This window comes from Indicator indicator, chromosome 23 (assembly GCF_027791375.1).
Source record: "Indicator indicator isolate 239-I01 chromosome 23, UM_Iind_1.1, whole genome shotgun sequence".
Lineage (NCBI taxonomy): Eukaryota > Metazoa > Chordata > Aves > Piciformes > Indicatoridae > Indicator > Indicator indicator.
In genome coordinates, this window is record NC_072032.1 from 9313408 (window position 1) to 9330538 (window position 17131).

The 17131-nt window shown below is 38.9% G+C and overlaps 1 protein-coding gene across 3 annotated transcripts in view; it reads left to right on the forward strand.

Moving 5' to 3' along the window:
• PPP2R2C (protein phosphatase 2 regulatory subunit Bgamma) overlaps positions 1–17131 on the forward strand; it is a 153292-nt gene that overhangs the window by 34828 nt on the left and 101333 nt on the right. The window contains exon 1 of one of the 3 annotated variants that reach the window (XM_054391408.1): positions 7343–7415. The exons of 1 other annotated variant lie outside the window; for it this stretch is intronic. In XM_054391408.1, the coding sequence (XP_054247383.1) occupies positions 7346–7415 (70 nt within the window). In that variant the 5' untranslated portion in view covers positions 7343–7345. Of the gene's footprint in view, positions 1–7342; positions 7416–17131 lie in introns of those variants that run through there. One more of the 3 variants, XM_054391406.1, reaches the window with a different exon arrangement.

Genomic DNA, 17131 nt, shown 5'->3' on the forward strand with positions numbered 1-17131 from the left:
TAGTGACATGCCAGGGCTTGGTTTTGCTTAGCAGACCTTTCTTTTCCAACAGCAACTTACGCTGGGGCCTGTTAGCTTGTGCGTTCCTCTTCCCTCCTTTGGCAAGCTGGATTTCCTCTTACATGCAGTTGCCTGTAGCTGTGGGTTCCAGATCCTATATGAATGACTTCCTCTTAGGTGCATAAAGTAGTTGCAGTGCAAAAACTTGAAGTGACCTCAAGTTCAGCTCAAAAAGCCCTAAACTTCCTTGCTGTGATGAGCATCTCAATCACTAAGATGTAAATTTGTGTCCTTTTGAGTTGGAATAATTTCTGGTTCTACAAATAGGGCATTTTTTGGTTGACAGCTGATACGACTTCAGCAGAAGTATGGTGAATGTTCATACTATTTTTTTTGTTCTCTTGAACAAAAAGGAAGTGCTACTAGATTTCCCATAGCAGTTATCACCTTATATAATAGGCTATGGCTGTCTCCCAGTTTTTTCAGGGTATATTCAGGTGTATCAGCTGTTAGGTTTATACTCATATTCAAATCTTACATCAGCAAGCATGTCTCCTTGGTGATCTTATCTGAGAACTCCAGGAAGGAAAGTGTATATGCCTTTGTCTTTAGTGTCTCAGGATGATGATTCTAGGGAGCTACCCCCAGAGCTGCCAGTTTCTGCATTGGCCAAGCTGAGCACTTCATTCTGCCTTTCCATTCTCCTTGAGGCCAGGCACCTCTATTATTTCCATTGTAACACTTCATTTAGAGGTGCTTAGTCCTTTATTAGGTTGCAAAATCAATTAATAGCTTTTCACTTATACTCTTTGTAAGTATAGTTCAAAATAAGCAACGTATTTTCCTGTTACTAAATTTGCCCTTACTGTGTCTTGAGCCACAATAAAAATTATGTCTTTTGAGATGCTTGTGCTTCCATTCCCTTCAGCTTATTCCCTCAGGAGTCTTCTCAGTCATTGTTTACCTCTGTAAGTTGTTCTTTTTTTCTGAATTTTGATTCCTGCTGTTGATATGAGCGTGGCTAGAAGTGGAACACAGCATTCAAATACATTTACTGTTTACTGCAATGTAGTATGGGGTTTCACATTCTCAAAATTTTGGGTTTAGCGTATCTTGCAAACTTGTATTTTCATTCAGTGCCAGATTTCCTGCTTACAAACTGCTTTTTTTTTTTTTGTTTGTTTCCTCACACCATTGAATGTTTATGTGTTTGTTTTCTGCTAGGTGATTTTTTTTTCTTTTTATTTAATCGCTTGAATGTATTTTTAGCTTTTGTTTTACTAAGCATTATTTCAGAGACTGCAGCTCTTACAGCAGGTGCAAGATATTTTTACTGTAACTCAGATGCTACAGTAATTTAAATATTTGGACGATCTAGAGGAAAGGCTAACAGCAAAATCATTGTTTATATTTATGCAATTAGTTTTTTTGAGAGATTTTTCTCTCTCTTGGAGCTGTAGCAACAATATTGCAGAAAATTTTATGTAGAAGAAAAATTTTGGCACTGCATCATTTTCTGGAACAGCTTTTGTGTTTTCCAGCGTTTTTTTCTCACTGGCCCAGGATGACAGGGGCAGCAGGTGCTCCTGAATCACTGGGTTCAGATCTGCTTGCTTACTGTAGAACACAGAAGCATATAACTCTGCTTGTTTTGTAAGGTAATGCTGGAGAAAGAGCTGTTTGCACACTGCCTGTCTGAATTAATTAAACACTTTGGTGAAAGGAAGGAGTTGGATGAATGTCCTGTCATGTGCTATGTCATTTCTCTGCAGTCTTGTGAAGAGCACAGTGTTTTGGGCTAAGTTCCCTTCAAAGTTGTCATCTTTGTATGACTGTGTATAGAATGCAAAGACAGTAATAAATGATCCTGTGTGTTGATTTTGTTTACTAGACTTGCCACATGCAGGAATTGGTCCTGAATTAATATTTCCTGAAATACTTGGAAGTTCTGAAATGTTAGGAAGAGTAGCTGTGATTTGCCTTTTAATGTGAAAGCAAATACAATCTGCTGATTTGATTTGTATCTGCTTAAGCCTCAAAAAAATGTTTTAGAGGTGTTAGCGCTCAGGCAGCTTCTGGTGTTTTATAACAATTCATAGTATTGATAAGAATCTCTTCTGTTTCCTCTCTAGAACTTGTGCAGAAAGTTTTCTCTTCATGTCTTTTCTCTCTTTTTTTCTTTCTCTGTGGAAATTGTTCAAACTCCATCTCTCCAGGACTTCGGTATCTTGCCTTCTTAATCCTTTCAGAATGCTGGTTTTTTGGAAGCTGTTGTAGAAACTTTCCTTTCTCAGTATTTTGACTGTGCAGCAGTCTCACCACACAGGTGCAGTGTCAGGATTCTGCTTAAATGTGTGATTTGATCTGTTGTGATTCAGGAAGGATGTATGAGACTCTTAGCATGGGTTTAAATACTTTTCTCACTTGATCCTTTCCCTCTCTCGCCAGTTCCTTTCTTGCACATGCACGCACAGAAATGTCTTCAAAGTCTAAGGCAGCTCTATCAGTGCCTGTATCACTGCTCTGAATTCCTTTTCCAGGCCACTTTTTGTAATATGTTTATATCATAACTTCTTTGGGTTGTGATTTTGTAATTATTTTACATCATATTTGCAGATCTCTGTTAGTCTCTTTTCAGGCTTCACGCCCCACTCCAGTTCCTGACATCTACAAAGTTATCTGGGATATGAGTCATCTTGTCTTAGGGTATGAAGCTAGTCTTGTAATTGCTGCCGTGCCTGGCTGTGGAGTGATAGGCCTTGTCTGGAAACCACTTCTGACAGTGTGTTGGGTGAAATGCTGGGGAGGCAGCAGGCAGTTCAGCTCCTGAGGCTCCACTGTTGTGACAGTGCCCATCAGCAACTTCTGGCACTGCTTGCTCTGCTGCCTGGGATCTGTTCATCATGATCAGCCACTGCAACATCTTCCCTTTAGGATTTCCAGCCTTTTCCAGCAGGGTTTGAGCTATTCTTTTTAGCACCTATTGCTGCTTTGCAGGTTCATAATTTTTTAATAGTGTGGAGAGATTTCCTGGGTTTTGTGTGCATAGAAGGATGTAATAACACTGTTAGTTTGAATAGTGAGTTGCTGGCATTGCAGGGTGATTCAGAAGGAGGATGCTATTGTGGGTGTCACTTTAGAGACAAAATGTCCCTCACAGACCAGACAGTGCTGACAAGGTACCTGCTGCCTCAGGTACTAGGTATGAGCCAGCATGCAAGTGATGCTATATGTATTTGAGTTAATTAACTAAAGTATTTATAAAATGAAACTGAATTTGTAAAATGAGGAGTATGCTTTCTCCAGCATGTAGTGCAATGATATAAACCCCAGTGTAATGTTTCTTATTTGGAATATCTTTGTATTTCTATTTCAAGTTGAGAAACTTGGGATTTTTCTTTATAAGGGAAACTCTTATCACAGTAATTTGTGATAGACTCGTTGCTCTCACAAAGAGATTAATTGCTTTGCAAGTAGGCATCATGTAATGAGTTGTACTTGAATATCTTCAGGCTTCTTACTTTTCCCTTCTCTAGTTTCCCCTTGTTTTGAACCTTTCTCCCTAAAACTGTGACAAAGTGAAATAAAAGTTTGTTCCTCTCCTCAAATTACTTTGTCTCCCTAACCAATCAGATGTTTATCTTCCTGGCACAAATCCAGTTTTTGGTTGCTGTGCTCCTTTTAACTCTTCTCTTACATGACATCTGCAGTCTGTACTGGCGTCTGTGTCATCCCTGCACTTGTCTTTTTCACTTTCCTCTACCTCTCACTGTCTATATACACTTTCACTGAGCATCTTACTCTTTAGACTGCATTTTAATATACTTAGCCTCTTCTGTCTTTGGGGAGGAGAGAGAAAGAGGAAAAAAAAAATCTTGACCTGCTACCCAGTCTTCCTCCTTTTACCTCTAAGCTTCCTCTATTCCTGTTACACAGTTATTTTGCAAGCTCTTAAATCCAGTTTTTGTTTATTGGTGCTCTCCACAAAGTCTCTAATGACCTTCTTTTGAAGACTGCTCAAAACCAGGACTCCATCCTCATTACAGACACCTTGCTTAAATGGCTTTGCTGATCTGTTTGTAGCTCTTCCATTTTACAGTTTGCTTGTAAATTCTTTCAGCTAGGACACTTTTATTTCTGTGTTTGTACCATATTCAGCTCAATTAGTGCACTGCTTTATGAGTAGAACTGTGAACTACTGTGGAAGTAATAATAACTGATATGGTTTTGATCAAAGGTTCCCTTGCCCCCATGCTTTCCTTGGGTATTCAACCAGATCAAATTATGTGAGTTATCAGTGGGATTGATAATAAGCAGCATTTTAAAGTGGCATAGCTAGTTATCCACAAGCTTTGTCTCCAAATTTGCATCATGCTACAAATTCAGAGCAGAATTTTGCTAATCTTTCTCATGTGAACTGACCTACTTAAGTCAGTGGACTACTAATATTTGCCACACAGTAAGGATTTGGCTCATAATCTTGGGGAAAGCATTTGCATACACACAGGGAATATTGTGTAGTGTTTTTGTTAAAGGCTTCCTCCTCATTCCATTCCTCCTTATGAGTTTTTTTTTCAACTTGAAAGTTGGAAGAACAAAGTAAAAATGATCTGACCCAGATGTGATGCCTAAAGAATCTGTTTGAACCTCTCTAATTCAAATGGTAAGAGAAGAAAATTATCTCTGGATGGGAGTCCACTTGGCTTCTAGAAAAAATGAAAACACCTCTACCTACTTAAATTACATCTTACAAATAGGGGAAGGAGGCTCAAATTAATAGACTACAGAAATCATAATTTCACCCGGTTGAGGACAAATAAAGGGCAGTGACTGGTCAGTTTATGTAGAAGGGCAAAATTGTCCTCTCAGACATTGTTTAGAAGGACAAGACAAACCAGCTCCATCACATAGGAGTATTTTATATGAAATAAATATCAGTATTTGCAAGGCTTCCTTTCTATTTCAATCAATTCTAGGTGTATTTTCTTATTCATTTTATTTATGAGTTCTTACAGTTACTTTGAAACTTGTCAGCAAGTATTTATGCTCTACTTCCTTCCAACTAAAAGGTAGACATTTCAGAGTAATGAACTCTAGGTTGGTCCACCTAAAGCTGTTGGCAGGACTGGATCCTTGTGTTGGGATCCAACTTTGTACCTAAGGCTTCAGCTATGGATCAGGCCATGCATATCCATAAGGTAGGTCCTGATTTGTTTGATGATGCTACTGGCATGCTTACCCTCCAAACTGAGAAAGAGAGTAGGTATTGTGCACAGCCTGGTAAAGTGGGTGCTGCCAGTGTGTAAACTGGCAGGGTATCCTGAAGGATTTAGTATAGGAACAAGCAAGAGCAGAGGCAACAGCAAACAGCTGCAGAGGATAGGGCAGGATAGCTGGAGAGCTGCCAGTACCACCACAGTATTGATTGATGCTCTCAAAGCAAAATAACATTTCTAGTATTGTCACCTCTAAGAGCTTCATGTAAATAAAATGTGTTCTATACAGGTGCAAGTACTGAATAACTTTTTTGTTTTACTTTCATACCTTCCCAAATGTGAAGGTTTTATAATACTTACTTGTCAAGTTGAATATGGTTCTGTTTTGGTTTTGCTTAATCAATCAGAAAGCAAAGAAGGTGTTCTTTCTCTCCCAACTTTACTTCAGCCTGAAGTGAGAGGTTTATCCTTGGGCAGTTTTTTGCATAGTTCTCTATTTTTCCAAAGTCACATGCCTGTTTTATAGTAATAGCAGGGTGCTTGAATTTGCCTTCAAGAACTGTATGTTCTAGTTCTGTTATAAAAAGAAACAAAATCAAAACACTGTGCAAGATTCACGCAGGATTACACAGACTACTGCAGTAATGCTGACAACTGAATTGTACTTTTCATGTTCAATCCAGGGCCTAAACCATAGCACTGTGCTCCCTTCCTCTGCACTGATTTTGTGATTGCATATTCCCTGTTTCATTCTGTAGTGGTGGTTTTGGGACACAGCCATTTTTTTACTATTCAAATTTCTGAACTTCAGTGGTGCTTATACCTGCTGCAGCAAACAGTTCATGGTTTAATCAACAGATACTGAAAGTTTAAGGTAGCTGCTTGTCTGTTCAGTTAAAAGATTATCGTTGTAATATGTCATTGAAGACTTGGACTAAAGAACAAGCTTTATTTTATACTGAAGGTGAGTAATTTTCCTCCTCTCCTAGTTTTCCTGTTTCTGAGTATACAGATTTCAACACTTTTTCCAAAGTAAAGGGATGAAAGGAATGAAAGTGGCAGGTCTGAGAAAACCCTGTGACCTGCAAATATTGTCTTTGTCCAGCTTGTCTTTCTTGTTCAGGGGAGCCACAGGGGTTGTTTTCTGACACTCTTTTTTTTTTTTAAATACTTTCTAATTTGTCTTTTATTTACAGAACTACTAGGGGGAAAAAAAATAACCACAGTTATTTTATTTTTCCCGAGTGATTGCCTTGCCTGTAATGGTTCCATTTGCATAGGCAGATATTTGGCAATTTGATTAATATTTATACAGGCTGACATTGAAGGACTGTTGCTTTTGCTGCATCTGACAGTATTGACTAGCACAAAATTGTGCCCACACGTCGGTGTGCAGTACATATCAATGCAAACCCGCTTATGCAGCTTCAAGTTTGGTTGTTTTTTTTTTTTTTTCTCCTCCCTCATCCCCTCCCTTAATTTTTTCATTGCCCATCTTACCAGCAGAAGAGCTAAAATAATTACCTGCAGTCTCATTTTTCACTTTCCTAGATGCAGATGCTGTGCGGTTGGGCAGCGGGCGGCTGGCTGGGAGGGGCCTGCTCTGATGCAGCACAGGCATATGACAGCAGCAACAGCAACCAGAGCCTTCTCCGGGCGGGTTTTGCTGCAGTACGCTGATTGCCACTTTACAGCATCCAGCGAGGTCCCCAGCAGCAGGCACTTGGAGGAGACTCTGCGTGGGCACTTGTTTAAGGAGTACCTGACTAAACAATTGGGTTATTCTTTAACTGCGGGAGAAGTGCCTGTATTCCCAGCACGCAAGCTCCCTACTGGCTTTCTGCATTCATAATTTATCGGAGCTCTTTCTCCCTCCGGCTTTCTCCCGTTTATTTCTTTTTCTTTCCCCCCGTTTTTTTTCTCTCGTCCTTTCCCCCCCCACCCCACCCCGTCGTTCTTCACCCCCCCAAATCTGTGCTGCATCACTAGCTCTCATTATGCTGTGCTCAGTAGCCCAGTGCGTTCTCCGCCTCTGCTAGGCAGTGGCAGCATGGATGGTGCTCTTGTGACGACCTCTGCTGATGCTATCAGTCCACTGCGGATAGGCATGCTGAGTAATCCTGCTGTAAATGGGCGAGGACACGGACACACGAAAAATTAACCACAGCTTTCTTCGAGACCACAACTATGTGACTGAAGGTAACCTAAATACTGTCCTTATTCTCTCCTTGCGTTGCGTATTCTGTGCCAGGAATGCACTGTCATGTTTGGAGATGTAGGCTGTGCCCTTTTCTTCTTTAAAAACAGGGAGACTTTCAGGGTGTTTTTCTGTGTGATGTAGTAACAGAATCTGTTGGAATATGCTAAATGCCCAAAGCATTTTGCCATGCTATGGTACTATATGAGACTATATGGGCTGAAGAAGGTCTTGCATTGTGCTGAGTTTCTGCTCTGAGGTGTGCAGCACCTGGTATTGAATGCACAGTAGCTGCAGTGTGGAAGGTTTGAAGCAGCTGATTACTTAAAAAAAGATGAAAAATGTGAGAGGACTAAAGTAAGAGAAATAATCTGGAAAGTTAACTGTTTGCTAGTGTAATAGTGGTTATGTATCTCGTTTTGGTAATTATATCCTGAACATCACAGACATTGAGGAGTTGATTGTTCCCTAGAGAACCTTAGACAGTTAGAAAGGGTATGTAAGCATAATCTTCAGAAATACTACTGCTGTCTCTCCATCCCCAGTGTATGTGCAAGGTACATGAAAAAAGAAAAAGTACTTTCATGTTAAATCATTCAATGGCTGGTATCTTCTTAAATAAAAAAGAATTTTCCTGCAGGTGACACACATTAAATGCTTAGAGAATTTACCTTGAGACCAGTGAAATGATTGTGTCAAGTACAGATCCGTATTTCATTGCCAGAAAGTTGGTTTTAGAGCAGGCCATTTTAAGATTGATTGAAAAGGGGAAATCTATTTGTAGGTGTTTGGCTTTGCAAATATATTTGTGTGCAGAGTTTCAACAGCACTTTCCAGCAGCAGAAAGAGTACTTCAGTGTAGGCTTATATAATATGAACATACTTAACATCAGGGTCAACCAATATTACTTGAGACTCAGTCTCCAGATTCTGTCGTCATTTGATCAATGCTCAGTCACTTAATACTCCCATGCTGCATCCTGAAATGTGATCAGCTGATGCTCTCTTGATTATTGATGATTTGCATTTTTTTAGAATGTAGAAAACAGCAGGATGACTTCACCAGACTGGGAACACAAAGCAGATTTTTCAGAAGGAAAATGAAACCTGTGTGCTGTAACTGTTACCACTGGCTGGTGTAATTGTTTGCTAATCTTGCCTCTAGGGCACTCTTTGCATTCTGGGTTGTGTTTTGGTGCATTTTTAAATTTGTTTTGAATTTGTGGTGAATGCTTTTTGTCTGAATGTTGATTTATGTTTTGAGATGTAGTCACCTGTAATAATATTTGAAAAAAACTTTGTCTTAAGTGTATAAATTGATGGCTTAGATTCTGCAAAATGCACAATGTAATTACTGCAGTGTACTTGCTCCATGTTGTGATTCAGACATATATTTAATGGGCATGTGCAGCTATGTTGAAATTTGGACTTTCAAATCTGTCAATTTTGTAATCTGAGGAAATCAATAGTCTCCTCTTTTTTTATGTTATGGGTGCTTAAAAAATTCAGTGGAGGTCTTAAGTAATTTTTTGGGAGGATGCTGAGGCAATTGTTAGATTTTCTTCCGTTTCATCTTCACTTGATATTTGGCTAACAAGGACTGGGTGGTGTTCTGTGATTGCACATAAAGTAACTTAACTGAAATGGGTCAAGATACACTTTCAATATCAATGTTGGCCTGTGTTATATTCCTTGTAATCAGAAGTCATCATCAAATAGCTGGAATCTGATTTTGAGATAGAAGTGGTATGGGAAACCTTCAGGGGCAAAGTGTTCGTTCTTTAGCTCTGACTATTGTGGTGTTTCTTGGGAAAGCTCAGTTGGTCAGCTGTAATAAAATTCTTCACATCTGCTGTATCTGACATTGCCACACCTTTTAAAAGGTCATGAAAATCATGTGGGAATGGACTTATCTGTGCAATATTTCCAGGAACACCTTCAGCTCAAAGAGGACCATCACAAATTTTGATTTCTGAGTGATATACTTTGTTTAAAATGTGCAGTGAATATGCACATTAAACTGATGCTTAAATTATGTTTTCTTTGTTCTTTTTTTTTTAAATTTAAATAATTTTATTAAAAATTTTGGTTTTGAACTTCTCAGCTATAAAGGCCTGAAGTTGCATTTGGTCCTATGATTATTTAGTGCTTCATATATGATAGTAACATGCATATAGAAATGCAATTGTAGACTATGATGGGTTACTTTGTTAGACTGGAAAATAATTTCATTTGGGCCAAACCCAATCCACTTTGTTAAACAAAGGTCTACTTTATGTTATGTCCATCATATTAGAGGAGTTAGTAATTAATTGTCTGTGGATGACTACAATTTGTCTTGACTTCAGAGGTTTAAAATGTTGGTAAGAGGTGTCCTCTGTCCTTGCTGCTCTATGCAGCTAACTACATCCGACAAAATGTGTCTGACCTTTGTAAGCACTTTCTTCCCCTTCATTCCATGAGGAAAGCAAAGCTAACAATAATCAAGATGTGGGTTAATTTTATTGTCCAGTTATTCTCTTTTAATCCTTCAGTAATATATTAAAAAAAAAAAGGGGAAAAAGAAGGCAGCTAAATCAGGTGGCACATGAACTCAAAGGACATAGGCTCTCTTCTGGCTGGACAGAGTGTGTTCCTAAGGAAACTGCTTGCTTGAGCAAAGTCAGATTTCATCTCTTTGTAACATTGCAGTTGTTTCTATCAAGCACAACTCTGCCTTAATTATGGGAAATTGAACTGGTTTTTTAGTCTCAAAAAATCCTGGATTTGATAGTTGATATTATACTGTTTCTGGTTATAGGCGTTATAGACTCGTATATGACAACGGTGACTACTTGGACTTGTTTTTCATGTTATATATGCGTGGCTGCAATAAAATGGAGTTAGCACTGGCAGGACTTCAATAATGTTGTCAATGCAAGTCTTGAAAGTATGTTACAATTGCACAATGGAAAAAGGCAATTTAACTAGGAGCAATATAAAGTGAAGGTTTTCAGTGACCACTTTCAAAGTGTTGACTGCTTTAATTAGACGTGTTTGTGTGGGGAAAACAGAAAAGACCTTACGAGACTTGTGAAGGAGTAGGAGAAAGACCAGAGACTTAGAAAATGTGACCTGTGAGGAAGATTGAACTTTTTTTATGCAAAGGTGATGAAACCCTGGCATATTGCCTGGGGAGATTGTGTAGTTTCTATCACTGAAACTTTTAAATGCAGCTGACATAGATGCCTGTAAGAAATGACTTGGAAGTAGCTGAGCCTCCCATGGGGCAGGGGGGTGGGCTAGATGACCTCTGAGATGTGTTCAGGCCTGTAATTCATTGCTGAGCTGTGTTTTATCTTTATTACCTTTTGCACCCCAGCTATAGGAACCAGCTGCCCAGGAGGTGTTGGGTCAGTAAAATGTATTATTTCCACAGCACCTTTAGAAGAACTGAAAAGAGAGGAGAGCATGGGAAAAAAGATGGGCTGGGTAGGGGAAACATGATCTTCATTACTTACTGGCAAAGCCTGTCAGAGGAGACAGCAAGAAAATTGTGGACAGTGAGTTGGGGGAAGGGATAAAGGAGGGAAAGGCTTGTGTGCTTCTGAGTGCAGAGTATGTCCTTCAGTCTGAGAGTTCCCTTGACATTACCTGTGCTTAAGATTAACAGTAAAACTGACAGGACTGCTGATGTGCTTTGCTATCTTGGGACCTTGAGTTCAGGCTCACAGGACACTGAGTTGCATGGTATATGGTTGCTGTGTTCCCAGCTGGAACACAGGAACAAAAAAAGTGGTGAGAAACAACAGTGCTGCTTCTCTGATCAGCTGCACTGTTAGTTCACTCACACTGTGTTTTACAGATTTAATGATTGAAACAGAAATAATGAACAAAAATCACCATTCTTACCAAATTGTTCAAGATGTGATTCACCTCCATGATCCTAAATTTATCTGGAGAAATGCTCTTCTGGTGGTCAAGGCATTTTGCAGATTGTATGCTGACAAGTCCAGCATTCTGATTCATCCCAGCTTTTTTATGGATTATTCCTGCTTTGGGAAGAAATAAAAAGTTGCTCATACTCATAGTTTTGAGACAGGGACAGGTTCCTCTTTGGTCTGGACCTGCAAATTCAAGTGAAACCAGTGAAGTTTCATAGGGGCAGAAGCTGACCTTCACTATCTAGTCATTTCTGTGGCTGAATCATGCAGATTGGTTCCATATGGCTTAACTTCTATTAAAAAGTTAATCATGTTAATGGTGTATTAACCTCCTCAAATATGATATTTGAAGAATAATGAGAATTACCAATGTAGTGTAAAACACATTGAATCATAACCATGTGAAACATTTATTATAGAGCATGAAAATAGACTTTTTTTTCCCCCTAATGATTTTAAAGGAAAAGCCTCTGCAGATAATGAAAACAGAATTTGGGGTTTTCTTTCCTCTTAAGTAAAGAAAATGGTATATCTGTTCTTCATTAATCAAAGTTAAGCAAAATTATCTATTTTTATCTGCCAAGACTAAATCTGTTTCTGAACTTGCCTTTCATAAACATCTCAAATGGATTTGAATAGGAGCTGACTCCTTGAGGGTGTAGTACCTGAGAATGCAGTGCCCAGGTTACTGCTCTTCTGGCTCAGGCTCACTATCAGTGTAGTCTGTTCGCTTATTTCTGAGGATGGCTGGTAAAAAGCTTATTGAGAAAGGTGTAAGAGGTAACTCTTCCTCTCTTACCCCCCAGCAATTCAGGATTTATGTTGTGAATATTGATGATTTTTCATTTTTACAAAACTCATTCCGAAACAGTTTCAGAGTGACCCTAGAAATTATTGCTCATTCTTATTCAAGTCACTTGTGTTATTTTCTTTTCCTCAAGTCAAGTATGAACAGAGGTAAACCTTGTTGAAGCACAACTTTTCCCCTTGTTAAACAGGATATTGATATGTCTTTTTATGCTCAGATTTGGTTCTTTCTTCATGCACATTGCTATTCAGATGAATGTTGTGGGTAGCCTTGAAGATTTGGATTAATAAGGTTTATTTCATCCAAGTGATGTTGCTGACTTTGTAATCTTTATTCATGCAGCTTAGTAGGGAGAAGCCACGGAAGCAGAGCTAGAGCACAGCTGTCACACTGCCTTCCTCTGAATCAGGTTTGCCTGCTCAAACCTTTGACTGAATGTGTGATTCAGCATGCAGGAAAAACAGACATTGCTGCTCCCCAAAGCTTGGATCTGCATAGCACAGACATTTAAGGCAATGTCCGGTGTGGGCAACATGGGGCAGAAATTAGTTCAGCCTGGCCTGGAAAAGGCAGTATAGATTTAGCCAAAGTGAATTACATTGTCAGCAATGCTTGCCACTATTGTCACTAAGCAGCACCAGCTATGTATTCAAAGTACACCACAGGTATGATTTTCATGCTACACCTGTTAGGCACTGGTAATTTTAACTTCTCTCTTTTATTTGCCAAATTTGCTCTCTTGAAGAAATAATAATCAGGACTAGGATTAGGACATATTGAAGCATACTGAGGCACTTTCTCGATCAACTGTTTCTGTAATTCTTAGATTAAGACTAAGCTTGCCTTTACTAATGATCACTGGTTCCTGGCAAAAGTTGCCCAATTCTTTACCAAGAACAAAATACCCACCTAGCAAAGCAGCCTTTTATATGATAAGAGAATTCCTTTTCTCAGGAGTGTTTCCTTGCTGCAGAGCTACTATACCTGCTATTTTTATTGCTTAAACGCATATGAGAGCAGACTGTGTTTTGCTAGTGCAAATACAAGTAATAGCAACACACATTGGGAAACTCGGTTCCTAAAAAAATCTTTCACTGCAACATCTTGCGCAGTTTTGGTGAATTATTAATATGGCAGAGGGTTGGGAGCTGTACTGTTAAATATAGCAATGCTTTTTCTTTCATACTGAACTGATTCAACTGTTTTCAAAAGAAAAAAAGACTGCAACATCCGTATGCAGTTTCCTGTGTGGTTTACTTAGGAACAGAGTACAGAAGAAAGTAAAGGGCTGAGAGTTCCAGTTCAAGTCTACATAAAACTTAATTAATTGTCACCTTAAATCTTCCTCTTTGTGGTGCTTTTCTTGTTCATGTGACTCAGATATTGCAAGTAGTTGATGACTGTGCAGAATAACAGCATTTGCATACATTCTGAGTTTAATGTTGCCCTGAGATAGTACTGATTACATTAAAGGCAGCCATGGCATACTCTGCCTGTTGGGCCAGTTTCTAGTACAAAAAAAAAAAAAAAGATGATCAGAGCTCAATTAAAAATTAATGAGAGCTTATTTCCTTCTGTCTGTTTTTAATGGACCCATATTATTTCACCTTAATGTAAGACATTAAGTGAGTATTTTGAAATGGAGCAAAAATAGTTTTCAAACAGAGAGCTGGTCACCAGTTTTCAGTAATTTTTTTTTTTAAACTTTTTATCCAGTCAGTGCAGCCTCACATTCTATTAACTTTGAGAGGTTTCAATTTATGGTACAACTTAGCACAAGGTCATTAAAAAATCTTTCCAAGGTTTTCAAATGTATAGTTGTAAATCAGGCCCTGTCTGCCATTATTTCATAAATAATTTCTATTAGAATGCCTTTATTCTATATTGTGATATGAGAAAAAGAAAAATTAAACATATAAATACGGTAATAAAAATTCATCAGTAAAATTCAGTGAATAGTTACAGTGGACTGGGCAAAATTTGCTGCCAAGGTAACACACAGGACTTGTCATGCTACATGCTAATTTTGACACTTTGCTTGATTTGATGTCATTAATTCCTGCATGCAGATCTGTGATATGGGAATAAACAGTACAAGATGAAGTTGGATGTGTGTTCTCTGGTCTTCTTTTGAATGGAAGATGTAGGTCAAGTGTATTCTCTGTAGTCAGCAGTGAAGCTCAAAGCAGAATTTACATCTGCAGTTTCTTTGACAAAGGTAGCTGTGAATTATTATGTCTTACCAAAATTCTTGGAACACCTGATGCTAAGAGTCAAGTAGTGGCCATATGGATGATGGTGCTTCTCCTTGCTTGGGTGCAATATAAATTTGATTTTGTGCATGTTGTATGCACTTGTACTTTTGTGTGTGCTGCACTCATGGAAGTCTTGTGGATGGGTGCTTTTTTTTTTTCTGCCATATCTGTATTCCTTCCAGTTGCTGTGCTTGAAATGTGAATCTAGAAGTTTTGATGGCTATATAGAAGTTTCAGCATTGGGAGATTGGACATGGGACAGTAAGAGCTTGTATGTAGGGCACTGTATGTCTTTCAGGTCCCGTATGATTCACAAATTATTTTGGTCTATGTATGTCAGTGTGTGCTGGTTTGTGACTGGAACAAAACTTTCCTTGTTACCTTAGTGTGAAAAGCAGTGTCTTTGCATTTCTGGTTTTGCACTGTGGTGGTGATGAGCTGCAGTTTTCTGAAAAATGGATTGCTTGGATAGGAGTTTTATTTTCCACTGTTAGGTATGTATTCAATTGCTAGATTAAACATTTCTGTGCTTGCTCTTGCATTTCAAGAAAATGGGTCATATAGAGGCCTTTTGTGGCATGTTACAAAGGTGCTACATTTATAAAAGTAACCTGCATCTGCTAGTGCTAATGATATTGCAAATTAACCAATTATATTAAAGCTACAAGGTTTATTAGCTGCAAGAATTTACAGTGTGTCCAAGTGAAGGTTTTTAGTTGCTGAAACTTTTATCTGTCCTGCAGAAATCACATGCAGAATGTGATTTGTACAGAGTCCAAACACACTGTTGCATTGATCTTTCCCAATTTTCTGGTTAGGTTGAAATACTAATGTTTCTTTGGCTTTTTCATACCTTTAAATTAATTCCAAGGTATTTTAAATCTGGGGTTTGATTCAAAACCTCTTGCTGATGTGGTTATTAGCAGCAAACAGTCCATTCTCCAGAGGCAGCTGTAGAGTGGGCTGCCCACCCTTCTTTCTCTGCTGCTGTTGGAGCCTGTCCCATCACAGGGGGAGTATCAAAACTGGTTAGTCAACCAACCTGAGAGTCCAGCTTTTAGAGAAAATGTCAGCAAACCTGGCCCATTTTGAAAGTTGTCCCTTGCTAGCAGAGAAGGAACCACCACACCTGGCAGCTGCTGGAAGCAGTGTGGGCTTCCACAGGTACAAAGCTGTCATCAGTCATCAGGGTTCCATCACTGCTTCCTACTAACTCTTAAATGCTCACCAGTGATATAAAGACTTACATAGCAGTGCTGCTAACTGTAAGCCTTCTTCAAATCTATCTTTTCATAAGGCTTTTGTAGTATTTATGCACAGGAGAAGGAAAGGGAGACATACAAATTACAAATATATTGGAAAAATGTTTGACAGTTGTCCTGGAAGTGCTTGGGAAATGGTGGCAATAGAAGTAATGTTAAAGCTGAAAGCAGATAGCTTTGATGCTTCTGCACTATAAATAATTACTAACAGAAAAGATTGCCAGTGTGGAGAAGTGTTTGCACAGGGATTCATTTCTGATTGTTAAATGTAAGTATATTTAGAGAGGAAATTATTTTTGTTCCTGAAAGCCAAGAAGTTGGTGTAAATGGGAGGCATTAGCAATTTGAACTCTACAGAGCAAACATCAACCTGGTTATTACAGATGAGAGTTGATAGTTGGAGATATACCGAGGTTATCACCTTTATTTTACTTTTTAATGACCGAACTTGGTTGTCGTGGTTGGCATATTATTGTTAGCACTTGCATTTGTAGCTTCCTGTAAGGAATACCTAGTTTAACATAGTTATCTTCCCTGAATCATTGCCAATATTTCTAAACTCTTGATGCCCCTCTTGCTTGTCCTTCTTGGATGACCAGAAATCTCCTTTCATAAATTTGTTTGTACATATGAGCATACAGGTTCATGGATCTTTGTTGTCCAACACAGTAATGCCTCAAGTAGCTCCAAACACTTCAAAATTGAAGAGCAATAACCCAGCAGTTCCCTGAAGCTTACATATAATTCAGAATCCCAGAGTTCTTTTCAACTCTGGGGCTGCCCAGATCCAGTAGCACTTGAAAAAGCAGAAGACAGATGTGCTGATCACTTCTCATAGTACAAACACTGAACGGAGTCTAAAATACATTTGTTTTTCTAGATGTCTGATGTGGTCAAGACTGGAAATTATGCAAGAGAGTATGATTATTTTGAGACTAAGTATTTCACTGGAGTAATTTACATTTTTCCTTGGTTCACACAGCCTTCTACCCAGGCAACAGATACTTTCTTAAATCTTATGGTGTGCCTTGAAGTCCCCTTTCATGTGCTTCTGGTATGTGTCTTCATGTGGCTGAAGTTCCTTTCATCTCCTTTGGGCCACTTTCCAAACCATCTTTTGATTCTTTTTTGTGAAATTTCCATACCAGCTTTAATTCCTCCCAGAAGGTAACTGTTCCATCTCTGTTCAAGCAGGGCCCCAAAGGTTTAATTTCTCAACATGTCTCTCTCTGAAAGTAATACTAGCTGCTCAGACTTTGGAGAAGTCAGGAATGTGTAGGTGCAAGCAGTGCTGAGGAAAGCAAGAAGGAGATGGACATATGGTCATTCCTTCCTTGACTAGAACTGTTGTTTTTCCATCTGCTATTTGACTTAATTGTAGAGATACCTGGCTTTTATCTGCAGTACTTGGTGCTCCTCAAGCTCCAGAAATCCAGACAAACCCATAACTCACTTGGCACGCTCTGCCAG